The following is a 26,366-nucleotide window of genomic DNA, read 5'->3' as shown; positions in this document are numbered from 1 at the left end:
TCCTTCTTAAAAAGTGTAAAATGCTCGTGAACTATAACGCCGGACAAAGACTGTTATTCCTCGTGACGCACTCGTAACGCCTCACACGCCAAATTCAGAGAAGTCAGTGATGAGGGCACCAGAGAGTAGCTCCAACCATGTAAACACCTCCCCCTCATCCTCCCCAGAGAGCGACCTCAAGCGAGTACACCCAGGGCCTCCTGGGCCTGGGAGGAAATGAGAGGAGGAGGAGGGAAGTGAAAGGCTCACAAAGAGAGAGACAGAGTGAGGTGAGATAGAGAGCGGCAGAGCACACCAAGCAAGATCAAAGACAAAGGTTCTGCGCCGCGGTGGCCAAAATAAGCATATCAGTGGTGGGGCTTTCAGTAAAAGTTGTTGTCTTTAGGGTTCTAATTTGGTATGCTGCTGTTTCATTGTTCTCCAGCCTCTCTAGTAAATTTTGGATACTTTTCGGTGACTGTGGGCTGAGGCAGGCAACCCTGAACTCTTCCGATTCGTCTGACTACAGAGAGCCATAAAGCATGCGCTCTGAAGGGAGAGGCGCATCGGAGACTCAGGTGGAGATTAGAGCCCAGCTCCACTTTGTCTCTCCACATGAGGCGCAGAGAGTATGTCATCATTATTTCTCAAGGCTGCTCCAGCTCTCTCATCCAACTGAGCCAGGAGTCCTTGTCTAAAAACAGCAGCAGACATATTGATTGGAAATCTGTTCAGCGACATCAGAGCACTTACTGTTTACACTCTATACTTTATTTCTTTTTTTTTTTGTGGCACTAAAAAAAATTTAAAAAAATTGAAAGCTAATTTACTCCTTCTAATTCAATCTCATCAGTAGTGATTCAGTAGATTCATTCAGGGATGGGACAATGTGGAAGTGGGTGCACATGAAGCCAGGGGGTAAACTGAAACAAACAAAAAACAGCACAAGATTTAATACTTTTGTATTGAAATGATTTAAGCATACAACACACTATGACAAAATTGGTAAATCTGTCTATTTAAATGTATTGTAGTCTCAGAAAAACATGCACCGCAGAGACCTGATCCCTAAACAACAGAGTAGCTTTTCTCTAAATGGGAACACACTGACAACGTAATAAGATAATAGTGCTTTTTAACAGCAAAAGAATTGACACAGACCTTTTGCACTATTTTTACATCATCAAGGCTCCTCGTGTCTGCAGGCAGCACTCACACGCAGACTGAGAGGTGAACTGTTGGTCAGAAATGCCTGTCTATAGCTTGCTTACTCTTAATCCACTCTTTGGCAGCTGAATAGCGCAGCAATCTTGTTGGGGGGAGGGGGAGAAAATTAAATCAAACTAAAAATAGTAAAGTGGGAGAGACAGAAATAAGACTTTTAGCGTTAGGCATGTGTCACCTACCATTACGCTCCTCATCTATTATTTCTCTCATGATTATCTCTAGCCATGACTCCACGTCCAAAATCAATGAAGTGAATTTCGTGGGATCGCTGTTCACCTCAGCAGTGTGAGGAGATCACCACACATCGGTGCTCTGCAGCTGTTGCAGGGCAGCTGTAAAAAAACCTCAGTTCTCAGGGTAAACTCGGCTCTGTCTTAAACACCCCCCCACCCCCACCCCACCCCCTTTTTATTCTTCTCTCCAACTCCTCTGTCAGCTGAGGAGACTGAGCGATTCCACATGGGAAAGCCTGGGGCTTCACAGATCAGCCTAACTGTGGGGATGAAATATACTGTCTGTACATATCATCACATCATTAGGCCCAAAGAGATCTCTGCAATGGATTAGAAGCTGTCTACCTGCAAGGCTCAGATGAATTTATGAAGCACTTTATCACGATGAAGCATGAGCGGAACGCTTTGTCTCTTTCCATTTGTGTTTATCTGTGGGAATAAGGATCGCGTCTCCCTCGGTTTCGCTCGCTCTCTTTCACTTACTCCATGCTGAATTCTCTGTCTGTGTCATTTTATGCGCGTGTGCGCTCCGACCTTTCACCCCCCCCTCCTCCCTATTTTTGACACTGCTGGTGATTAGCACAAGATAAGTGACGCTGTGTCAGTGCCTCTCCGTCCAGCCGCTCGAGCTGTGTGTGGGAGGCAGCAAATTGTCCATTAAGTGTTTCTGCTGAGGCCGAGAGAAGATTTGATATAGTGGGGAAACAAAAGTAATATGTACCAGGAAATTCAATTGTCTCTCTCCGGCAAGTTTGAGCTTTAGTTCGGCTTCCCCACCAAATCAATTTCACATGAAAGTACGAGGTCAGATGAGGTTTAACTGTGAGTCCTCCTCGCAGCTAGTCTCCTTTTACTCACTCCGAGGTAGTGTACAGATTGGGTGGCGATTCGATTTTTGTGTGTTTACATGAAAGAACTTGTGTGACTCAGGCAAACTTCCTCACGTGCTGCCGAGAGTCTCGGGGCCACAATAGAAGGAAACTTCCTCTTCTCTCTCACAAAACCCGATGTGGTACTACAGGAGGTACGAGCAAGCACAGGAAACAATCACCTTCGCTACAGTGTGAAGGTCCTTGACCCTAACACAGATGCAGCTAGCACGTGTCGTGAAAGTAAGGGGAGTTCAGGAAGGTGCCCTCCACTTCTTCAGTATCAAGAGACTTCGAGCGGCAGAGCAGAAGTCACTGCCAGGAACCTGTTGTTGCAACCTTAAGTACGGAGGTCACGTACGGAGGCCGGGGTGAGGTGAAGTCTCTTGCTCTCTCTCGCTGTCAGGTGTTTGCCAGTCAGGCCTGATTTGACTACAGGGGATCGTGTTTCGACAGCAGGAACCTCCAAGAGGCTCTCAGGCCTCGAGGCTCCGCATCTCTCCAGACCACAGGGCATCCTCTGTTCTCTAAGGAAGCCCGGCTGTTATCGAACCCCAGTGCACAGCACTATCCCGTAACAATGCTAACTAAATCCCCAGTGCAGTTCAGGTTCACACTGAACTCTTAGAAAAGCCAAATGAAGTCATATCAGGCGTGCTTGTATTACTGGATAAAAAGAAGCCAATTTGTAAGTAAGTAACAGTGAGGTATAGCAACTATGCTGTCGCTATATCAGTGCTTGTATATACTGTACCCTCCAAATTACATCAGCAGCAGAGTGAATATGATGTTTTTGCTACCTAAGCCATTGGATTGGATTCTTTAAAGATGAAAGTAAAACATAACTACAGACCAGCTTTACTTTTTCTTCATTTATTGTGTCTTTATATGTAGATAAAATAGTACATGTAGCCTCTGTTCTGAAAAGTAAAGCAAATCAGTGTGACCTAAACTTGTATTCATTCTAATGACCTTTCTGGTTGCAAAAAGAAGTCCAGCAAACACTCTCCTGATGAGTTTACGGTCTTAATCACAAATTACACAAATTAAGTCTAATTTAATACAATATAATGTTAATTTTGGAAATAATACGCCTAGTTAGAGAACCTTTGTGTGATTTAAGGCGTGGTCAATTTGTTATTCTAAAAGCTGCAAGTACCGACAGCAGTCATGTTAAATTTGCATACGCCGGTATATTCAGGATGTATACTAGAGCTGCCTCCATTACCGCCTTCTAGCAGGTTGAAAAACATCTTCCACAACAGTTGATACAGACTGGTTATTTTAGCGAGGTCAACGTTTATTCAGCCCGGAGTCACACCCAATGGAGGCAGGGATTTAGCAATTAGCCACTTTCCCTGCCAAGACACACTGGCAGGCCCTCACAAAGGTGAATTGTCCATAGAGCTGTTCACCTTGGCTGGCATCACAGTAAAGTGCAGTCATATTTTTGTGTCACTCTCACACCTGCCTGAAATAGATCTCCCAGCCACCCAGTCTGGAGTATAGGTCCTGACAGGTCCAGGCTGCGGTTTGCCGATTGCGTTGGCAGGGAAGCTTAATAAAGGATGCCACTCTGTTTAACTAAGCCTAGCAGGGCACGTGTTTTTTGTTTCCCTCGTTCTTTTTTTTCAGCAGGGGAATATTTGGAGCTCAGTTTTCCACTGTTTTTGTTTATTCACGAGAGGGTATCCTCCCAGCTTTCCATTATTAACCTGGGCAACTGAAAAAAAGAAAAAAAAAAGTTTCCAGTGCTGTTGAGAGGGAAGCCAGGCCACTTTGCTTTCGTTATTGTAACATTACATGGAATCTTCTTTTTAACAATAGCATATAGCGATCACGAAAGTGGAAAAATAGCCCTCTGGCAATCTTTTTCAAAGGTTACACGTAGATTTACAAGGTTTGCTGAAGAAATCTTATAATCCACACTTGCCAGCCCACGTTGTGCAACAGAAGATTTTTTTAAGCCAAATTTCATTTAGAACTAAATGTTCCTCCGAATGCTTGACAAGCTTCCCCACTGCTGCATATTTGTGGTTATCTAGTCACCTCAAGGACGGTAAGACAGAGTCAAAAATGTATTAAAGGAAAAACAGAGAGATAATTCTTTCTGGTTCATTTTTTCTCAAAAAAAAAAAAAGATACATAAGCTCAGGACAGAAAAGTAAAAAATAAAAGTCTTTAGCTAAAACTGGATCATTTCAACTAATTTTGTTTTTTTAAAAGATGCGTGACATGCGAGACCTTTGGTTCTCTCAAAAACATTACCTGTGAGTTTTCTTTAAAAGGTCTTTGTTTCCCAGAACTTGTCACAACTAAATAGTGACATGAGTATTAAGATGCTATAAATAGCATCTTGGTGTTGTCTTGTGGTGCAACAGTTGGCCACATCCTGCTTCTAAAATTCTCACGTTGCTGACAGAGTACATAAATGAAACACATGGGCCAGTGTTTTACCTTTCTTTTCTCTGTCACTATTTCTTCAGAATGGAACATCTTTGTGCTTGCCAATGGAAAGTATTAGTTGATAAAGGGCATCAAAATAACACTGCAGTTAATATGTGGGAGGAAGAGACGTCACGATTTTTTTCTTTTTCTTTTTTTGAACAGTGACTGAAATCAAGAAAAAGAAGCCACCACTTTTAATCTCAGAAATATGAATGATATATTTCTGCTGCTGAACCGTCGGGTTTTCCCACCTCTTCTTAAGAACTAGCTGGCGATGTTTTCTCACCTCTCTGTGATCATTTCGTTGTGCATACATGTGCTTGCACTTCCTTCGTGTCCTGCAATGGTGGATCTAAAAATAACCACAGCATGTAAATGCTTGTTTAGCCCGGAGCGGAACAGGGTTGAAAACAGCCAACACTGTTGGCACAGGTTGAGTTTTTCCAATGGGAGTTCCTCCTGTTCAGGGAGGGGAGTCCCAACCAACTTGTGTGTGTGTGTGTGTGTGTGTGTGCATGCTTGTTTGTGTGTGTGAAAAGGTGGGCGTTTGCATACATAAAACAAGGACAGCTATTATTGTAGAGCTTGTGTGTCTTTTAAATCAAACATTATTTATGTCTTCAGCCTTCTTTCCTTGGTGGTTCTGCCATTTGTTCTGCATGGATCAGTTCAGCAAAACATTTTTTTATTAGCACCTCAGCCATCAACATCACACTTAACTGAAATCAAGCAGCAGTTAAATGATATAGTACAAAAGGAGCTCCAAATAAGTTTTTCTCAGTTTTGTTTTTATCTTGATCTATGCTGATGCTTCATAATTCACCAAACAGTATGCAGTGATAACAAACGCGGGCCCACTCTGAACTTCAAAGTGGGTGGACTTCCTGTCTCGGCTCCGATGGTGGTTCCAGCAGACTCAGACTGCATCGGCCTGTCTTATCAAGGCGAGCTCTGTGACTATGAGGCTTCTTGTTTTTGTCGAGCAACAGGTCTCAGGGTCCTCGCCATCTTCTCAGTCACTTCCCTCTGTTTTGCCAAAGAACACAGAGAAGATAAAGGCAGGGGACTGATCTCTGTCTGCCCGACTGTGGGAAAAGCGCGGGCACAGGAACTGGTGCAGGAAACATAAGACGATGACTAAAAACAGGGATATTCGCATGGAGCCGAAATGAGTTGTTAATGACATTGATATGTTTGGACTGTGGCTTCTGATGTCCATGATGTCCTGATGTCAAGTATGCAGTGTAGTGTTGCTGTCTGAGATGTTGTCATGTTTAAAGTTTAAAGAGTTCGCTAATAAGAAAACATTAGAGTAGCTAGGAAGACTTCAGCCAAAAGAGGATTTGCCAACACGTGTAATTTATATTTGACACTATGGCTCTGTCCTTCCATCATAACAGAGCAGGTATCCAAGGCAACAGACAGGTCACAGATTTGGGGCGGAGGGCGTTGCAAAGTGGCTTGCAGGGCAAACAGCGGGAATTGTATGCAGGATGCAGCTGAGTCATGAAGTGATACTGAAATCAGACGTTAGCAGATTATATACCAGGCTAACCTTAAAAAATATGAAAGTATGAACTCCCATATTTTCTGTGAAATGTATGTTTTTTTCTTTATACATTTAGACATTACTTGTTCCTAACCATGGTACTTTGACTTAACATAATAATTTGGAAATGTTTGATATACAAGCACAGAATTGAAATAATAAAGATCTCAAAACTGTTTATGGCGCTAGGATCTGTCGAGATTAGGTAATACAACCCGAGTGGGTCACTGTCTTGTAATTGAGCTTTGTAGTAGTTGTTGTTGTTGGGTCTTTTTTCTTTTTTGTGGCAGAAATGAATAAAAACAAAAGTGATCAACTACTGCACTTGGAGACTTCAAAAGCCGCAAAAGCCAATATCCCCTGATCTTCACTCTATAAAATGAGTCATGCCCTAGAAAATAAACCTATTTATTTAGCCTAGGTGATTTCTTCAGGGATTTACCTTCAGAAAGCCCCATCAAAGATATATGAGACATTTAAAAAGATATGTATTAACCATGAAAAGTAAGTATAGCTCTTGAATATCACTTGAAATCTGACTGGAGCATCTGGTCCCCTGAGGTTCTGGGGCTCTGACTCCAACCTTTGTGTTCAAACAAACAACCCTTCAAGGCCAGTATTTTCATGAAATGTAATAATGCTTTAGCGTGTCATTAAATGGCAGCAGTTAATAAAGATCTCCTCTTTCTCTTTTGTTTCCACAGTTAATGAGATCATCAGGAACGACCTCTCCAGCATCTCGGTGCACACTCACGCATAGACCATTTGAGTCTCCTGCAGCAGCAGCACATACACGTCCAAAAGCAGCATCAACAAACGAGGACAAAAACAGCCAGAGATCCAGATTATAAAGAATAAAAGTTTGACCAGGATCTCCCACCTAACTAACGATGCCACCCGCTCCTCTTCAGTCTCAGACTCTCTGCAGGCTCACATTGACAATCACTGGCAAGCTCCATTTGAATAAACAGAATGTTATATTTACAGAAACGAAAAAAGGGAAGTGATATATCAGGGGCAAAGTATACGATTACACTTGCCTTAATTCGCAGCTGATGTTTAGTGGACCAAACAACTCAAAGAGACTGAGTTATTTTCTGTCGTTAACAAATGACAATCTTCATTTCGAGTGTGATCTGTACGTTAATGCATGGACAAGCTAATGGGACAATAAGTGTCAAGCTTCATCACTTTGGTTCATTTGTCTGCACAGTCAGTCCGCATCAACCAACTCGGTGCCTTACAGCAGTGCTATTGACAGCAAGCAGCAGCAGCAGTCAGGCAAATGCAAACGGTTCAGTGTAAAAACCCGACTGAAGTTTTCTATGACATTTTTTTGTATTATTTCAATTATTTGTTTACAGGGAAACAAAAAGGCTGGAACATCTATAGGAAGCATGTCAACTGATTCGAATTTTGTTTTGCCTGCTTCCTTATTATCTTTGTTCATTTATACGGAATTTTATGTATGATATTCTTTTGTATAAACATGTATTTGAAAATATGTATGCCTTATGCTCATATCATGCAGTTTGTTATCCCCCCGCCCCCTCCCCTGTCTTTCCCTGATATGATTTTGTAGCATTTCTGCTACCCTACACCTTTACTTTTTCACCTTGGTGCCTATTTCCTCATCATCCTTTCCTGGTCTTCCAGTTTTCCACCCAGATCATGACATAATGATGCAAGGACAATCAGAGGATTTTTTTTAAAGTACATATCCTATCAAAATTCCTGGTTTACAGGAGCTTAATAAGGCAGGTATCAGTTTTATTCTTTCCCAGCTGAGAGATTGTTGAACAAAGGTAAATGTACCTGCTGGATTTAAAGGGGAATACTTTTATAGATTTGTCTGTTACTTGTTGCTCTGCAGGTTTGCATGTAAATAGGCACAGGGATAATCTATACCACGGGCTCAGTTTTCCTCATCATCTAGGTGATTTCACTGAGGAGCTGACAGGACTGTTACTTACAGCTGGCAATAATTGATCTGAGTAGACCAAAGGATTTTATCTTTGGTGAAATTATTGTCAAAGTTTTTTTTTTCTCTGACTGAGACTTTAGCATAGGATGGTTCCATCATACGAAAAAAAAAGACATGCACTTTACCGTAAACACAGAGCCGATTTTCTTGCCTCCAGACCAAATATTGTAGACTGATTTCCACTGTAGTGTCATAAACGCGCTTCTGTCAACTCTTCACATAAACGCAGTCTTTTCCATGTCGTCTGTCTTTTGGAGCATGTACACTGTACTGATGTTGGGGATCATTTAGCTGATAGTAGCTTCCAGGATAGCTTTCCTAATACATTTTTCAACATATATTATAATAGCATGACTAAACTCTATCAATAAGGTTTGTATTTTGTGCCTTACTACCTTTCTTGGCTACAAAATTGTTGCAACTCTCTAATGCTTTTCTGTGTAGGCACAAGGTGAAATATATTTCTCTTTAATATTAAATATTTATGAAAAAAAAAGAAATGTGTTTTAAGTACATTTAATGTGTTCTCAAAAATGACCTAATAAATGGCATATTGGTGACCATAAGTAACAAATGTCCCAGTGTTATATTTGTAAGTGAGTAAGTTGATTGTTGAAAAAAAAAAGTTAACAAATATTTGATAATAAAGTAAAAAAAAAAAAAGAAAAGCATTGTGTTGAGTAGTAGCGTCCCTATTTCCTTTAACCTGTTTGAATTGAATAAAGAAGTAATTAAAACATTCAAAAATGATTTTCTTTTAAAAATTTCTTTCTAAATTTTGTAAGACTAGCAAAGCACCAGCCCAGCAATTAAATCACTGGACGTCCGTGAGAGGAAAAACTGTGCATTCTAACACTGATTTTGAAATTCAGATCTTGCAAGTTTTCTCTTTGCCAGCTACACTGCACAGTACAACACTGCAGGATAAAATGCAACAAGCTGCTGATATGCCAAGTACAAGCAGAGACATGCGTGTTTTCCAGTGAGTATTGTTAGCGGTGGGTAGTTAGAAGCGAACCAGCTCCTCGTCATGGGATCTGTGCCACGCTCCTGTGTACCACCTGCCAGTCCTCCAGACTTTTTCCGTTCAGCAAAGTTATGAAGCGCCCATCCCCATAGTAACAGAAGGCAGGCCTAGGCGGTGCTCCCCTGTTTGACCGAGGTAAGCCCAAAATAGAGCCACTATTTACAGATACAGTCACGCCCCTTTTTCCTGGCACCCTGTCCTTCTTACCTTAGTCTTCCTCTCGCAGCGCCATACCCTTTGACACAGTGGCGCAATGACTCCGGGCTATGGTTTCCAAAGCCGAAGCAGTGGTCCATAAAAGTGAAATATCAATGGACAAACCCAGCTTTAGAATCTTTTCTTATCGGTTAAATTTTTGTTTAGAAGTATAGAAACACGAAAAGCTTTGAATGTATGATGTGGAAATCAACAATTCACAGCATAAAGAATTTACAGCCGAAATAAGCACCTAATTAAATTAAACATTTACTCAAAAGTTGTTTCGTTTTTAATAAACACTGTACATATAAGCATGGCATAGCTTAGCAAAAAGCCCAGAAGCAAGGAGACACAATCAGCCCAAGGGCAACCAAATCTAATTTGCCAGCATGTGTAATTGATAAATGTGGTGGGGAAAGAGAGTGTATGTGTTGAACACAGTTTATTTCACAATGTGTTTGCTCATCACTCTTAGAAGAGCTGGTAGACACTTTTGTAGGTAGTTAAAAGGCTTCCTTGGGTTTAGCTTATGATCTGATTTCCTCTGATCTGATTTCTTGCAAGAAGCTGCTATCTCTCCTGCCAGACACATAAAGGATTCATGTGCATTCATGTCCATTCGCTGACCTCAAAGGTCAGAGTTTTATGCGACAGTCACACTATGGAAAAGAGTGGTTGGAGGCTGTGGCATGAACAAATTCATTACAAACTTGGTTGATTTTGAAATGGTTGCTTCAAAACCAAGTCTGCCACCACTCGCAGTCAGTAGTCTTAAAGCACAAGAGTCTTTTTTGGGTTAACACAACAATAAAAGGGCAATAAAACAGAATGTGCTATCACTCTGTCATCAATTAGAAATCGAATAAGGTTGTGATCATACAGTGAATAATCTGCAAAAATTGCAATTCCATTTCCATCTATTGCAAATCTGTATATGTGTGCATACACAGAAATCCACATCCACAAACTACTAACTAGACTGCAGTTATTTCCAAACCTTTTCCAAGAATGACTCAGTCTGAGTCAGATTACAATTGTTTGGATACCGGTTGGTTTTACCAGGCGATTGCGCTGAAAGTGATGATCCAGAGGTTAAGGGCGTAACCTGTTAGTCATTATAACTGCTTGCAGTTGTTAACCAAATGCAAAAAGAACATCGACGCAACCGCATATTTTTACTAGCTGCAAGGAGATTTCCATCCTATATTTACGAAATATATCAAATACATGTATTGTATTGTATGTATTTGTATAAAAAAAACCCCATCATAGCTGCCTCATGTGTATGCATGATTATGATTAAGATTCGACCAAGTGCCTCACCAAATGATCACAATCTGATCAACTGCTAATGGTACTGACAGACTGATGTGCTGACAGACAGCCCCAGTGAGCAGCAGACAGCACAGTCTGTCATTTGACGGCCACGGCGTCTCTGCTGTGAAGTCAAGAGTCCAGACAAGGAAAATGTCAGTCCCTGATTATAATGATTGCAGCGCGTGCCTTCTCCCCCCCCCCCCAAAAAAAGGTTAACATGTCCACAAAGCCTGGCAGAGGGGTCAGACTTCGAAGTTTCACTATACAGATTTATAGTGCCTTTTTGGTCCCACTTCCTCCCCTATTGTATTCCCAGAGAGCCCTTGATTTGGGCTTTTATGAAGCAAGTGTAAAGGCACTGTGGTGGAGCACCTGCCCTTGTCTCTCATGAGCCACCTGCAAGCAGTAAATCCCCAGTATACTTCTGTTATGAAGGGCATGTTGAGAGAGCCATGGGGGTGACTTTAAGAGATCCTTTAAGAGATAATTGCTTGACCACATTGAGGGACCTTTGATAACTCTGTCCCATAAGCCAGTCCAGCATTTGATCTCTGTTGGTCTCTTGAGTCAGTTTCTGTGACTTTTTTCGCTTTTATTCGTTTGAAACATATGTCAGATGACTATAAACAGACCTTCTTATCAGTTACCTTTAGGATGATAAAGGAGGAAGATAAGGACCATGTGTGTGTGTGTGTGTGTGGATTTCGGCACATGTTTACATGTGTGTGAGGCGGGGCCGCCCAGCTCCACAGGTGTACACAAACCCAGTTTTTATGGGATGGTTTCAACATGTGACAGGATCAGCAGAAGACACGCTGACACGATCACATTATTGCGGATCCACAGACAAATCACCTTTTTAAAAGACATTTTAAGAGGTTGCCCAGAAAGGCAACCAGATGGGGCCTGGAAAAATCCTGTGCCTTCTTTTATTTTCCATCTGTAATCATTCAGCTTGATTTGCGCTCACTCTTGTGATGCATGAAGTGTTGTGCAAGGATTTATAAAATTCAGCGACGGGACAGATGCTTGAGTTTAAGACATGTGAAAAGTGAGAATTGTCTTTAAGTGTCTGTTTATACGATCGCATCACATGATCACTTTATCCTCCGCATCAAAGTCGAAGTGTTTAATATCACATTTGTAGTTCACTCTGAGAGCTCTGTCTTCTTCGTGGACGAGAAAAAAAAAAGCCTCAAGACATCCAAAGCAATCATTCTTGTCTTGTTTGCTGTAAATGTTTCGGTACATATGCAGAATGTTTATGTTGAAGTACGCTGTAGCGCGCATTAGGGATGCTCTTAATGGGCTACAGTAAAAGCCCTTGCTAGTCAGGAGTTCAGGCAGGTGCAGACTCTTACAGTAGATAAAGGAGCCTGGCACTGCAGATGAGTTCACGACAATCACTGTGAGGCTTTTAGACGCCTTCTCCAAGCTCAATCTTCATTTCCCCTGACACTGATTTTGCAATAAGGATCCGGAGAAAAGGGGAATGTCCATCTATTCATTTTAATGATCCCTCATTATTGACTGCTGGCAGGGAGGGGGCGGGCAAAGGTAATGATTCTTTGTCTTTGCTGGCCAATCACTCCTCTTAAAGGAATAAGACTCTAAATAAGGCCACTAATGGATGCCCAGAGTGACCTAAAGCTGACCCCAGATGCAACCCCTGCGATCTGACTTCCCGAAACGATGGACTGTGAGTTTGCTTCTTTAGTTATTTATTAATTCGTTTGTTGTTGTTGTTTTTTATACTTATAAAGTTTTAAAACCCAACATAAAATTATCAGTAAAAGTCTTGCCACAAATTCTTTGTCATCTGTGAATATGAATTTAAACTGCTCCCTAAACTAACATTAAAAGTTACCATCAGAACCAGTTGAGTTTAATTAACCTAAAGACTGAGAACAATAACAGAAGATGTTGAAAATATTTTTAAAAACTGAAGTATTTTAGATGATATGAACGTTCTTAAAGATATTTTAAAGAATTTTTAGGGATGTATGTTTAGATCTTTCATGGAATATAACTCTGAATTCAAACTAGTTCCTACAAGTTGGAGAATTTAAGCAGGTATTAGTCTGGCTTCAGCTGCTAATATCTGTGTAGTAATCTGGTAAGGATCTAAGCTGGGCTTAACAATAAGAGAGCTAGCCACCATCCCTCCTCTCAAATAACTCAGCATTGCCTCTCTAACCTGAGGTGTCCCTCTGATGTACTTGTTTCTAATCTTGTCCATCCTGGTAACATCCAATGAAATCTCTTTCTTGATGATCCACATGTTTGAGTTGGCAAAGATTTTATGCCAGATGCCCTTCCTGACGCAACCCTCTCCACTTATTCAGGCTTGGGACCGGCTACAGGAGTACCCTCGATTGTGCGAGTGCACTCCTAGTAAACAGCCTCACCCTCTCCAAAGCTTCTTGTGTCTTAAAAGTCACTGAAATGAAAATAAGAAAAAGTTGTTTTACTGTGTTAATTTGTGATGTTCGTGATCATGCTGTTTTGCTAGGATAAGAACTATTCTGCTTTCCTGTTTCCAGTATTTACTATGGCTAATCTCCTTGGCTGCTGTTAGATGTGATGTCAATATACTGTACTCACCCAACGTTCAGCGACAAAATAAATAAAATAAACTCTTTGGCCACTAAAACCTTTTCAAATGCAAACCTAGCATATTTACCACAGAGTACTTTTCAATGACTTGCTCATCACCACATCACAATGAAAGCAGTACTGACTGTAGCATCTCGGGCATCATTTATGCAAAATTCTACTGTGCATAGCACAGCATCACTGATAGCACATTACTGAGCCTTTATATGTGTGTGCGTGCACCTCAGCCATTCTTACTGTAGGTGTCATCAGTCTGTCAAGGTAATGAACCCTACTTTACTGCTGCCTCCAACAGCTCTTTAAGGCATACTTCACACCCCTGAAGAAATACACTCAGGTATTAGCTGCTCTGCCTGCATTCTCTGGTAGCTGATGGGTGGGCAGGGATGTTATTAGGAGCATTCATCTACAAGACTCCCCAAGCAATACTATACAGAAACTGACCACAAGACAACCCTATCATCCTCAAAGATTACCTGTCTCCTGCACTGTATATGAATGTTTTATCATAAAAGCTTTCTCTTTTTTGCTAAGTGCCTCCTTGAGTGTTTGCTTTTAACTTTTGATTACTTTGTCTTGTTTGCGTAGAAGAAAAAAGAAAAAGATAAAGAAAGAAAAGGCCCCGCCTATTTGAATATAATGGACTTAACGGGAAAGGTAGCCTCTCCTGCTTCACTGAGAGGATATATAGCAGGGGTTTAATCTTACTCAGAGGGTGTGAAAGCTTGGACAGTGCAGCAATATCAGTGCCTCAGAGTCTGTTGAATTTCTGCCTTGACATTGTCAAAGTGAGCCAAGCAGGTGAGGAGAGAAACGCAGAAAACAGACATGACACAATCACATAAATAAAACAGTGTGGCAGGCTTTGTATGGGATCCACATGTTTCCATCTGTCAGGAAATATAGGATGTCATGCATTACAGTGTAAAAAGACTCATTTACAACCATTGAAAGCAATCCATCTCTGCTTTTGATGTGGCCCATCACATCTTGTTTGGCTTTATACATATATATATATAAATATACATGTGTGTGTGTGTGTGTGTGTGCGTGCGTGCGTGCGTGCGTGCGTGTGTGTGTGTGTGTGTATGATAGCCAAGTTTCTCTTTTATGAAGTCTTGAGTCGTTTAGAAGAAAAAATGTTTTTCTCTTTTTTGGTCTAGACGTTGAGGTTTCCAACCCTTATCCAACCCCCTCCTCCCTTTTCCTCCTGCTAGGTTTTACCAGACGTCGCGTTGTGAGAGGGGAATGGTCGATTGCATAACGTCAGGCGAGACTTGATCGTTCCTGGCCTTCTCACAAAATTCAATCATTCTCTGCATACTCCAATCCCATGACGGCCCATTAAAGAGCAGCGCGGGCTAGGATTTCCCCTCATGTGTTTTAAATTTAAATTACTGTCACAAAGTCTGCCATATGCAAGAATCGAGGAAGACAAGGAGCTTGGGGGAAACGGAGATATCACAATATTTAAAGGAAAAAGAGAGAGAGAGAGACGAAGATAAGAAAGGCTGCACTCTTACACTTTTGCTTATTATGTTGCCTAAATCATGCTTCCCCCTTCTCACCCCACCCACAGTCATATAGAGCAGGCTTTCTGATCTGAAGTCTTATCTTAATCTCAATGCATTGTTCTTTGGCTCGTTTGGATCATTACACAGTTTCAGAAAGAGTGCATCAAAAAATGCTTCTCCGTTTTCAGACAGTAAGCTGTTGTTGAGATGATTCCAAACTGTTGTGCAGCTTTTAAACTCTGCACGCCATAAGTCACAGAAACTACAGGAAGCGATAAGGAGAGCAGGTGAAGTATGAGACAGCAGGAGATGATGACCCCAGATGTTCTCCGGAGAGCCACTGGGATCTGAATCAGCCTCTGACTGGCCATGAGTTCCTCATTCCTGTTTGTCTATGTGGAATAGAGGAAGGACAAACACACGTGTGCAATGCACACGCAAAACAACGCACGCACACACATTCTCGCATCCACCTACATGCATAAGACATTCTCTCCCGATTTAATGTGACGAGCATATGATGCACCTTGACTCTAATAAGCTGGGGGAGATGCATACTGCTGATGTTGATTCATATATATATATATATATATATATATATATATATATATATATATATATATATATATATATATTTTTTTTTTTTTTTTATATATATATATTATATATGTATATATAATTTATACATATATATATATATATGTATAAATTATATTTTTTGGGGGGGAAACCCCAATATCTAGGCAGAATCAGTATTTCAGCACAGGTGAATGTCTGAACATGTCAGTGCTAATTTAGGTTTGCTTAATTTATCCAATTTAACCACAGAGGATCTTCCGTCAGTGCCCCATTCACCAGCTGAGGTTCAATAAAGCGACACTGAGAGTTCTTTTTAGAGCTCACACCCTCAAATCAGACCACAGCCATTTAAATGTTAAGCCTTGACTGCAGCTATGAGAAGTTCTTGGCGATATATTTTTTTTTAATCAAAAAGTGACATCTAGTGGTGATTTTGTGAATTACATAGATATGTAAGATTCAGATCAAAGAGTTTTTGGTAAATTACAACTATAAATAGGCAGCTAATTGGCCTAAAAATATTGTCTTTTTTTTTTCTCTAAGCCAGCCATTTTTCAGTGTTTAGCAGACCAATGTGAAGGCATTACCTTTTAGATTTCATAAAACAAAATTCATGTGATTTGAATGCCTTTGATCTGCATTTAAACACATGTGACCTGTGGAGTACATCAGTGCTGCCAACTGTCGACGATCTGTTGATGATATTTTTTTCTTTTCTGTTATGAATGTAGTCTTTTACATCATTGGCCACTTCATTAGGTATAGCTGCTACACCAGGTTCAAGTGCTAGTTGATGTTGTATCTAATAAACCAATGACATGGCAGAAGCTCAGTGCCTCAGTGCAGTCAGAAGGGGAGGTTTATAACACTTTGAGTTAGTGATAAAAGTAAAATATAATAAAATAAAACAAAAGTTTGTACGCCTTATGTATGAAAACAGACCCATTCATCGACAGTGTGCCTTATGGTCCGAAAAATACAGTAAATTTATGAATAGATATAATTTATCTCAGGGCTGCAGACAGCTTGTTCCAAAGAACAGGACCACAATAACTAGGAACAGTTAAAAGATCTGCACGTGATTAACTGAGGGGTCTAACTCAGTTGTAAACGGTGAGCAACTCAGCAAAGTATTGTTTGGCCAAACCATTGAGAGGTTTTTTAGCTAGTAAAAATTATTTAAACTTTGAACATGGCATCTGTTGCTGGTGCCAGATGTGCTTTTCTGAGTCTGAGTATTGGTCTGAGTATTTTAGAAACTGCTGGGATTTTCCTGAACAACCATCTCTATGCTTTACAGAGTCATTGGCAGTTTCCTGCAAGAAAATGGCCAGACTGCTTAGAACTGACAGCAATTTATTTAACCAATCATTATAAGAGCATCTCTGAATGTGCAACATGTACAACATTGAAGCATATGGGCAACAGCAGCAGAAAACCCACATCAGGAGACACTTCAGTCAGTTGAGTCAAACAGTCAGTGGAGAAGCAAAGTTTGGAAAAACATCGGCTGGTCTGATGAGTTTAGATATCTGCTGTCACATTATGGAGGATGGGGTCATAATTTCGATCAAACAACATGAAAGCCTGGATCCATTGTGCCTTGTACCAGTGGTTTAGGTGGTGGTGATGTAATGTTGAGGCCTTGGATTGGAAGAAAGCTGGTATTAAGGCGCCCAAGTTGAGTGTCGTTTAAACAAACTGAGTATTGCTGCTCAGGATTGTCCATTCCTTTATGATCACATCCTCTGATGGCCACTTTCAGTAGAATAATGCACCAGAACTCATTCAATTCAATAATGTTTCTTGAACATGATATTAACTTTAAGGTATGCAAATGTACTCCACAGCTACCAGATCTCAAACTAGTCAAGTCAAGTCAAGTCAAGTCAAGTCAAGTCAAGTCAAGTTTATTTATAGAGCACATTTAAAAACAACCAAGGCTGACCAAAGTGCTGTACAGTAAATACAGATAAAAATACAATAGAACACAATTTCGTAAAACACCTCGCTGATCAAAATAAAAAATAAATAAACAAATAAATTAAACCTTTCTAAAAGCCAATGAAAAGAGGTGAGTTTTAAGAGCAGTTTTAAAAGTTTCTAGGCTTTTGGAGAATCTGACGTGAGGAGGTAAACTGTTCCACAGTCTGGGTGCAGCCACAGCAAACGCCCTCTCTCCCTTTGTCTTTAATTTATACCTGGGAACATCTAAAAGCATCAGATCGGCTGACCTCAAAGATCTCCTGGGGCGATAAGTACTAAGGAGTTCTGACAGGTAAGAAGGTGCAGTGCCATTTAAAACCTTAAAAGCCAGCAGTAAGATTTTAAAATCAATCCTAAAAGCAACTGGGAGCCAGTGGAGAGAGCAGAGAACCGGAGTGATGTGGTCTCTTTTTTTTGAACCGGTCAACAGGCGAGCGGCAGCGTTCTGCACCAGTTGAAGGCGATGTAGACAGGAACGATCTAGGCCAGCATAGAGGGAATTACAGTAGTCCAGCCGTGAAGTAATAAAAGCATGGACCACTCTTTCTAGATCGTTCCTGCAAAGGTAAGACTTGACTTTGGCTAAAATCCGTAAATGATAAAAAGATCCCTTAACTACAGAGCTGATTTGTTTATCAAGTTTAAAAGCATTGTCAAAAATAACTCCAAGACTCTTAATGGAAGAAGTGCAATCGGAGGTTAGGGGTCCCAAAAAGTCAAGAGAGAAGTTGGGATCTTTAGGAAGCCCAAACACAATGACTTCAGTTTTGCTTTCATTAAGGTGTAAGAAGTTAAGAGTCATCCAAGTCTTAATGTCAGACAAGCAGGAGAGTAGCGGCTGCAAAGAAACATTGCAGTTCAACCTCAGAGGGAGGTAGATCTGAATATCATCGGCAAAGATGTGGAAGGACACATTATGTTTACGGAGCACATCGCCCAGAGGGAGCAAGTACAGAATAAACAACAGGGGGCCTAGTATGGACCCCTGAGGTACGCCACAGGTTAAAGGAGCTCTGGGAGATGACAGTTCACCAAGGTGAACAGAAAAACTCCTATTATTCAAATAGGACTGGAAAAACTTTAAGACAGTGCCCTTTAAACCGACACAATGTTGAAGGCGGGCTAGCAGTATGTTGTGATCTACAGTGTCGAAGGCTGCTGTCAGGTCCAAGGTTACTAAGACAGCAGCACAACCAGAGTCAACAGTTAAAAAACTAATAGAGTACCTGTGGGATGTGCTGCAACAGTAGGTGGCATAATCAAAAATCCACTGATACATATGATATTCTGTGTCCACTTCATTAATTTTACATTATTTTGCCTCTCAAAATTTGCCTAAGATGCAAATTAGCCTGAATGTTTAATTTTCTTGCCTTAGTCCTGTTAAGGACTGGTGGCTGGTCCAGGGTTCTTACTGCCTGCAACCCTTGGCTAAATAGTTCAGAGGATGAATAAAATGTATGTATAGAGCTCAGTGTAGGGATGAATTACAAAAAGAAGAAGCAATTTTCTGGATAAAACAACATGCAAATTTGCAATTTTTTTAGACAGTAATTAAACAAATGTTTTATTTGGTATTGTTCAACAGTTTCTCCACTTCAGTAACATATACAAAGCACATTGTAGTTTTATTTAAACAACACAGTAGTCTATCCCCCAAAATGCCCAGGTCATTTTATAGAATTGAGGCACATTTTAAAGGCGACAGTACCATAACTTCTTATAAAGCAAAATCAATAAAGTACATGTTGAACATCATCATCTGACATGATGCTCAAACTTCAAGTAAAATAGCTTTGACCTTTTGAACCAACAAGGTTTTGTATATTATATTGATATATTCAGTGGCAGAACACTATTTAGTTTGGTCTTTTTGTAGTCTGAGACACTATAGATGGATATAGTGCTTAACAAATTTATTAGATCACCATCCAATGTAAGGTTTGTGCCACAGCAGCTCTATATTAATAATACTGGTAATTACCAATATCATTATTTTATGTTTCTTTAATGAATTAAAGAGACTGCATCAATTTTTGCAAGTAGACTTTTCAAATTTTGTGTTTCACAAAAAATAAATAAATAAATAAAAATAAAGCTTGTCTTTCAATTATTTTTCAAAATTAAGATGACAAATTATACTCATTTACTTGTATTACTGAACAGAAAAGTTTGTTTTAGTGGTTGAATGTTGTGCTTGATTCTGACTTCTCAGATAAGGTCCAGTTTGTCCGTTCAGATTTGGGTATAAAAGTGTGAATTCAAACTTTGTGAAATTATTTGTGTTTTCTTGTTTTTATGAGAGGTGGTCCAAAAAATTTTCTAAGCACTGGGTGTATGTGTACTTCATACATCATTAACTACTGATAAAGTATATGAAATTTACAAACAGAACTTAGGTTAAAAAAAAACACGGAGTGATACTGTGGTGGATTTTCATCTATAACTTGCCAGCTCTCTTACAAGTTGGAATAAGTGCAGTTCTACTAAAACAAGTGCAATTAATGCTAGAATTCTGTATAGCAGAGTTGAACTTAAACACATTTTACATCTATGTTGGACACTTAGTGTTGCAAGCATCACCCGATTTAAAAAACTGATAGAAACCAACAAGTGGAAACATGGTTAGAGCACCAAGCATTGAACCCAGCTGCACTACAGCTCCACACCACACGAGGGCACTGTGGCCTTCATCCCTCAGGATCACCCCAATGATGACTTTGACATAAGACAGGGTGAGGACAAAGAGTATCCAGGCCAGCACCTGCAACAGAGAATTTGTTAGAATTGTGCATTGAATGACTTACTCTTACTGCTACTACTCTTACTGCTGTAAGTAATAAGTAGGAGCTCAGAATATCCTGGTTGGAGCTTGGTTAGCTTAGTAGCATTCAGTGCGTAGCCGCTTGGTTTCTTATTCAGTTTGGTGACTGAAAAAGTATTTTAGCAGTTAACACCATTTTAGTATTAAGTACTTTTGCTCCGAAAAAGTGTATTAGGAAAGGCACATCTGACAGCAAAGTGGAGGCATAGTTGCCTGTGCCAGTGCACAAAAACAATGTACTCTTTTTGAATGTTTGACTCATTGACTCATTCAATGGACTTTCACAGCTCTTCCATGACAGCATCAAGTAGATGAGACTAAGCTGACTTAACATTACATTGTAAAACCTGTCAGTCACACTACACACCTTAATCACAGGAACTCTCATAAATGCTAAGTGAGTATTGCAAATGGGTGGTGGCTTCATGCTTTTATAAGATGCAAGATAGAACATGAAGTCTGAAATTTTATTCTGTGTACACAGTAAGTACATGCAAGAAAATAAAGAGTCTTACTATGACTACAGTTCCAGAGGTACTGTGGACCAGCAAAGGACAGGGACTTAGAACAGCCATGCCCATAATGTAGGCTCCAAATCCAGTCCCAAAAATGGTCAAAACTCCCATGAAGACAAGAGACCTGGACAGAAAAGATTTACAAGCTATTGGTGACTTAGAACTTATTTCTTGGATCTATGGTCTTGATTAGTATTTTATAATTATTGTAGTTTTTCTATAGCTCACCTTATTGGTATGAACATGGCGATGAAGCAAGCCACAGGGTTAGCAACAGCTCCCATGGTGGCAGCTAGATGGTAAGCCTTGTTCCCGTAAGGCATGCATGAGTAGGACTGCACTGAAGGCAGCACTGCATTGGTCAGAGCATTGACCCAAGCCAACACTACAAAGATAAAGACCACCTCAAAGATACTATATGTCCCCCTCCCGAAAGAACTCCTAGGTTCCCTCTTGCCAGCCTCCGAGGGGCTGATCATGGGCTTTTGCTCTGGTGTCTGGGCATTCAGAGATAGGCCTTGTTCTTTCTTCTCACGATCAAGTTCCCCACTGAAGTACCGTTCGCTTTTTCTCTCACGAGCCACAGCTGGGTGGTGATTGAGTAGGAGGAAAGCGACCAGACACACGACCATCATTACACTAAGGAATATGAAGAAGACCTGTGCAGAGAATTTAGCAGGCTGGTAGATGGCCTGTAGCATTCCATTGTCAGTTATGTTGGAATTATTAGATAAAGTGGCATTTTCACAGTGAACTACACCAACGCCTTGAATAAGTGCCACCACTGCAGGCACGAGACCACTGAGGCCCTCACCTGCAAAATACGTTGTGAGATATTGTGGACGCAGCCGCATCATGAAAGGAAGAAAGGTAACAGATGAGGTGCAGTCCACCACAGATAGCAGGAAACTCAATGTCAGCAGTGGAACACTATGCACAGAGTTTCCGAAGGTCACTGTATGCTTCCAAAGGAAAGCCAGAAGGAATGTAGCAACGATGCCCAATCCTACAATGCCGTAGATGACCGGCCGCTCATCGAGCACCCCTGGGCGGAAGCGGTGCATCAGCGTGATGAAGAGAGGGCCTATGTTGGCCATTTGGATGAGGACTGTGAGGTAGGAGGGCAGCAACCAGTGCTCTGGGATATCATTTACGATCAAGGGGAGCTCCACCCACATCCCATTGATGGCCACCCAGGAGCCCATTCCAAACAGACATGCCAGCACGTGAGTCAGCAGCGACATGATGCAAGCAGAAGTGAGCAAATGAAGACCTACAGAATCTGAAACATAGAGACACAGCATAAGCGCGACTGATTAGTGGCATTTAAAAGAACAGTCATTAAACCTTAAAAAAAAAAATTCTCTCTGAAACAAAGCCTTCAGATAAGGTGGCATAACTAAACAACAGCAAAAGGACAATGAGCTTTTTCATCATCTTTATTTCATTGTTTCGACACAAAAGTTAATAGATGAGTTCTTCTATGGAAACAGCACATAGAACATTGGTGTCATAAGTTAATACTGTCCCCTTAAGCAGAAATAACCTTGAGAATCTTGTGAATTATTTTCAACCAGCCTCTGATATCCTCTAGGTCTCTGATATCCAACCAGGTTGATAAAGCTTTATATTTCTCTTTATTGCTTCAGTAGCAATGCGTTCAAGAGTTTTTGTGCATGGACTTCCCATTTCAAATCCAAAAGATTTCAAATTGATTTAAAAAAAAAAAAATTTTCCTGGCAAGGCCTTAATACTCTGCAATTTTGCTGTAATAAGGGTCACATGTTAGAAGAATCTTTTATGACATCTTGGTCAAACTGTCTGCTTGTAAGCAAAAAAATTGGAAGGGCTGTGGGCAAAGAGAATACCAAAGAGAACACTTCTCTATCTCCCTGACAGCTATGTTCTCATGTTATCTGACAATCTTGGATCCACTTCATCGTCAGTTCGCCCAACTGTAAGAAATCTGGGTGTAACTTCATCGGACATTCAGTTATGATTAGCAGGTTGGTTGTCTTGTACAAACTTGTTTTTATCATCTGCAGAACATTGCCCATCTTAAATATCTGAAATGGAATTGAATTTACATGCCTGTATTTAATCACGCCTCGATTATTGTGATTTTGGTTGTGAGAGTTTTTCATGATCAGATGCCTCTCTGTGTTAGTGAACGACTATACCCATACATAACTATCAGGTCTCTGAGTTCAGCTGTTCAATGGTTGTTGTTGGTATCCAGGTCTAAGTTCAAGACAAAAGGAAACTGTTTGTGGTTCCCAAGTTATAGAGCTTGGTTCCTTTGGACTAAAGGGACCAGAGTTATTAAGGTGTTGAGATGTGTTGCAAATGTGGCAAAAAGAAAAAAAAGTACAAACATAAAGCAGTGACAAAATTGCATGCAAGAAGTGGAAGCTGATATTTCTGCAACTCATCCTGTTGCATTTGGTTTGATATTGAAATGAGCTGACAATTCCTTTGTTTAAGAAATGCACCTCTTTTCTAAATCATCTGTAAAACTAAACACACCTATAAGCACTATTTGGGATTGCGCTTACACCCTGTTTTTGCCCATTTAGTAAATCTGGCCCAAGATCTTTGTACATGGATGATACCCTTAAAACGTTTGAGATGCACTGTGTAGGCTTGGTCTTATTTATCTTTATATATTACTAACATTTTAGTCATTGTATCTTATTTTATATTGTAAAGTGTCTTGTGATCTTTTTTCTTGAACAGCACTATATAAATAAACTTTACTTACTCTACTTCTGTCTACGCCGGCTCTCTCTTACCCTTTACCCGCCCTGTTGCTTGTCTCGTGTTTCTATGGTGTATTGATAGTCATGTGCTTTTGTGCTGAGGTGTTTTTTCTTTTATCAAACTGTTCTCCCACTAGGAGCTCAGTCTGAGTGGAGTTTTTTTTTCTCCTCCTCTTACCTCATGTAGTGTATTTTCGTTGTTTTTTTCCTATCAGCCTACCTTCTGACATGTCTGCCCAATGTGATGTTTGTGTAAAGTTGGTCAGAAGGTTCCTTTGTGAGTGCGCATGCGCCATTAGCGTGCTGCCTGCTGTAACCCCTAATTTCCCTCGGGATGAATAAAGTATTCTGATTCTGACTTCTACTTGGCAAGCCCATGGAGGTTCTAATCACTAACCCCTAATCTGGAATCCCTGTTTTTTGGGGATTTCAATATGCCGTCATATACTGTGTTACTATCCTGTTCACCCACTTAAATGAAATCATGCATCATTACAGCTTGATTTGCCATTTGATTACACTTTTTTAAAGTCACTGTTTCAAGTAGGAGCCATTGACCTTCACAGCATTTGTCTTTCTAAGCTTCTTCCATCCTTCTCACATGTGCAGTCTAGAAATGGATGCCTGACCTTTCGCACACTGACACGGTGCTCCCATAAAAACACCATGTGGTTCTGACATAAACATATTTATCAAAAAGAAATCATTGTTAAGTAACTTTAAAAATAATGTAAGTCTTGATAATGACTATGAACAATTAGTGCCAATCAATTAAAGATATAAGCATGTTTTACGTTTAGGGTTGGCTATATAGCACAAACGCAATATATTGTGTCAAACTTCTAAAATACACAAGATTATATGTCATGTGAATCAGGAACGAGTAAGAATCTCTGGCTGTTACGTCAGGTTACCTTGATATAACTTCCTGATCTTCCTAATCTTGATCTGCAATCTAAACTTAATTATCTGGTGCCTTTTGTAACCATTTTTATATGCATTTTTTCATTTCTGTTACCTTTTAATGCTGGAGGGAAGCAGATGGACTACAGCACAGAACAGATGGACTGAAAGACTTGAGGCTTTAGGATCTAAGATAACCAGGCAATTCAATCACCCTTACTTCCGTCATACATCATTTCTATGCTGCTGTAAGTACACAAAATCAATCATCCTACCTGTTTCAGAACAAGGAACAAGAAACCACTCTCCCCTGGCTTCTCTCCTTCCAAAAACCTTCACTCTTGGCTGATTCGACCTTTTTTTTTGTTACATCTGCCGCAAATGTGTGTGTGTGTTTTTATGCCCTCCCCTTTTCTAACCTCTCTACACACACATACAGGCTTGCATTCTGCTTCCGTTTTCCTCTGCACTTGCCAGGGGAGGGACTGCACAGGCGCACATGTCCTCTACCACCATGAGTGAGGTCGGTTTCAAAACCAGGCAGCCATGTGCTCGCTCTGTGTTTCAGGGAGCTTAGAAAAAGAGAGCCGGTGGAGGGGGAGGTGTCAATAAGAACTCCTCCCTTTCCTGTTTCCTCCTCCAACCAGCTTGGGACTTTATGGTCTCCCCTCCTTTAAACACACAGGCAGCAGAGTGAGTAGGAAGGTTACGGCTGCCTTTGGATTCACAGTCAGTAGAGTTATAGTTTATAGTATACAGTTAACTCCATGCAGCTGGGGCTTCATTCTTCTGCTCTCTAATTTCTAATGCTTTCACTGTATGACTATGGATTATGGATGACTGTTTCACAGTCATAGATGGTGTAGATGCAGTGATTCATCTAAGCAGACCAGTTTGTCAAGTTCAGCATGACATGGCACTTTAGCAGCCAAAACCTTCACTCTTGGCATATATAATTTGAATATATGGAAAGACTGCTAAAATAGGAACGGGCCAAATGAAGTAGTGTTCCAGTACTGCATTGCAATATTAATATCACTATCTTTATCATTGTCTTTATTTGGTTCATTTATTTTACACAAAATTAAATGAAAAAAAAAATACATAAATAAATCAAATGACAAATCAAAAGTGAGTAGGTTGGAGCTACAGCCTATGTAACACATACACCTGACACAAAAAAAAATCAACGTAAGGAAAATGAAATCATCCACATCTTTAACATCTAATTTAAATACAGTTATGTCAGGGATTATATGAACTCCAAAGAACTATCAGCAAGTCTTAGATTAGCAGCTGCAGACGCAACTTTGTGGGAAAGCTGCTATGCTGAAAAGCCTTATTTGTTTATTAAAAATGAAAGAATTTTTCCTGTATTTCTAAAATGCAGATTATTAGTAACAATAATCTCTTCATCTACTAACCTTTCACATAAATCAAATACACTAAAAACTAAAGACAGAAAGTGCTTTCCATTAATCACTTTATACCTGTTTATCATTCTGAATTACAAAGGGAACACCTACCTGCTTGTGGGAAGCAGAGTCAGTTATAATGAAGGTCGCTCAGACGTGTAACAGCGCAGTCTCCTTCTGATATACTGTCTATAGAGTATGAATGCACAGTGAGATGTGGGCTTTGTACTTTACAAGAATCTGTGTCATGTGACCACTGAGGAGGGCTGAGCCAGGGGTTCAGTTTGGGAACCAAAGTTCTTAGCAGTAGAAACAGTTGGATAACAGGAAAAGGTACACACGGAGAAAAGAAACTGTAGAGAAAGGGGTGGAAAAGGCAATTTATATGTCATATAAAAACCTGTATAAAATCTTCTATGGCATT

At 40.3% G+C, this 26,366-nt stretch overlaps 2 protein-coding genes across 6 annotated transcripts in view; one reads left to right on the top strand and one right to left on the bottom strand.

The window, feature by feature from the left end:
• The window catches only part of LOC146563664 (nuclear factor of activated T-cells, cytoplasmic 1-like), a 61,003-nt gene extending 51,976 nt beyond the window's left edge, over positions 1-9,027 (top strand). For all 3 annotated transcript variants that reach the window (XM_085290900.1, XM_085290898.1, XM_085290899.1), the window contains one exon: positions 7,010-9,027. In XM_085290900.1, the coding sequence (XP_085147026.1) occupies positions 7,010-7,065 (56 nt within the window). In that variant the 3' untranslated portion in view covers positions 7,066-9,027. The remainder of the gene's footprint in view (positions 1-7,009) is intronic.
• Positions 9,028-16,879: 7,852 nt separating this feature from the next.
• On the bottom strand, positions 16,880-26,133 carry slc52a3-2b (solute carrier family 52 member 3-2b). Of its 3 annotated transcripts, XM_085290897.1 has the most exons (5): positions 24,803-25,019; positions 24,643-24,715; positions 21,094-22,147; positions 20,866-20,989; positions 16,880-20,290 (listed from the first exon to the last, which is right to left on the bottom strand). In XM_085290897.1, the coding sequence occupies exons 3-5, from the start codon at positions 22,107-22,109 to the stop codon at positions 20,078-20,080; spliced, it is 1,353 nt and encodes a 450-aa protein (XP_085147023.1). In that variant the 5' UTR covers positions 22,110-22,147; positions 24,643-24,715; positions 24,803-25,019; the 3' UTR covers positions 16,880-20,077. The 3 variants fall into 3 exon arrangements, with proteins under 3 accessions (XP_085147023.1, XP_085147022.1, XP_085147020.1); XM_085290896.1 differs by lacking the exons at positions 24,643-24,715; positions 24,803-25,019 and adding an exon at positions 26,054-26,133; XM_085290894.1 differs by lacking the exon at positions 24,643-24,715 and having other exon boundaries at positions 24,803-25,017.
• Between the last annotated feature and the right edge of the window lie 233 nt (positions 26,134-26,366).

This window comes from Mchenga conophoros, linkage group LG11 (genome assembly GCF_057382185.1).
Source record: "Mchenga conophoros isolate Kocher_MC1m ecotype Shallow Benthic linkage group LG11, M_conophoros_male_GT1.1, whole genome shotgun sequence".
In the NCBI taxonomy this organism is placed as follows: domain Eukaryota; kingdom Metazoa; phylum Chordata; class Actinopteri; order Cichliformes; family Cichlidae; genus Mchenga; species Mchenga conophoros.
The sequence above is the reverse complement of the archived record's forward strand: the minus strand, read 5'-3'. Positions and strand labels throughout refer to the sequence as shown.

Coding starts and splice junctions, on each gene's coding strand:
- slc52a3-2b (XM_085290896.1), bottom strand. CDS start 22,109: ATGTCGCTGCTGACTCACGTGCTGGCATGTCTGTTTGGAATGGGCTCC. Junction 20,990..21,093: donor GCCATGTTCATACCAATAAG/GTGAGCTATAGA, acceptor TTTTCTGTCCAG/GTCTCTTGTCTTCATGGGAG. Junction 20,291..20,865: donor CCTCTGGAACTGTAGTCATA/GTAAGACTCTTT, acceptor TCTCTGTTGCAG/GTGCTGGCCTGGATACTCTT.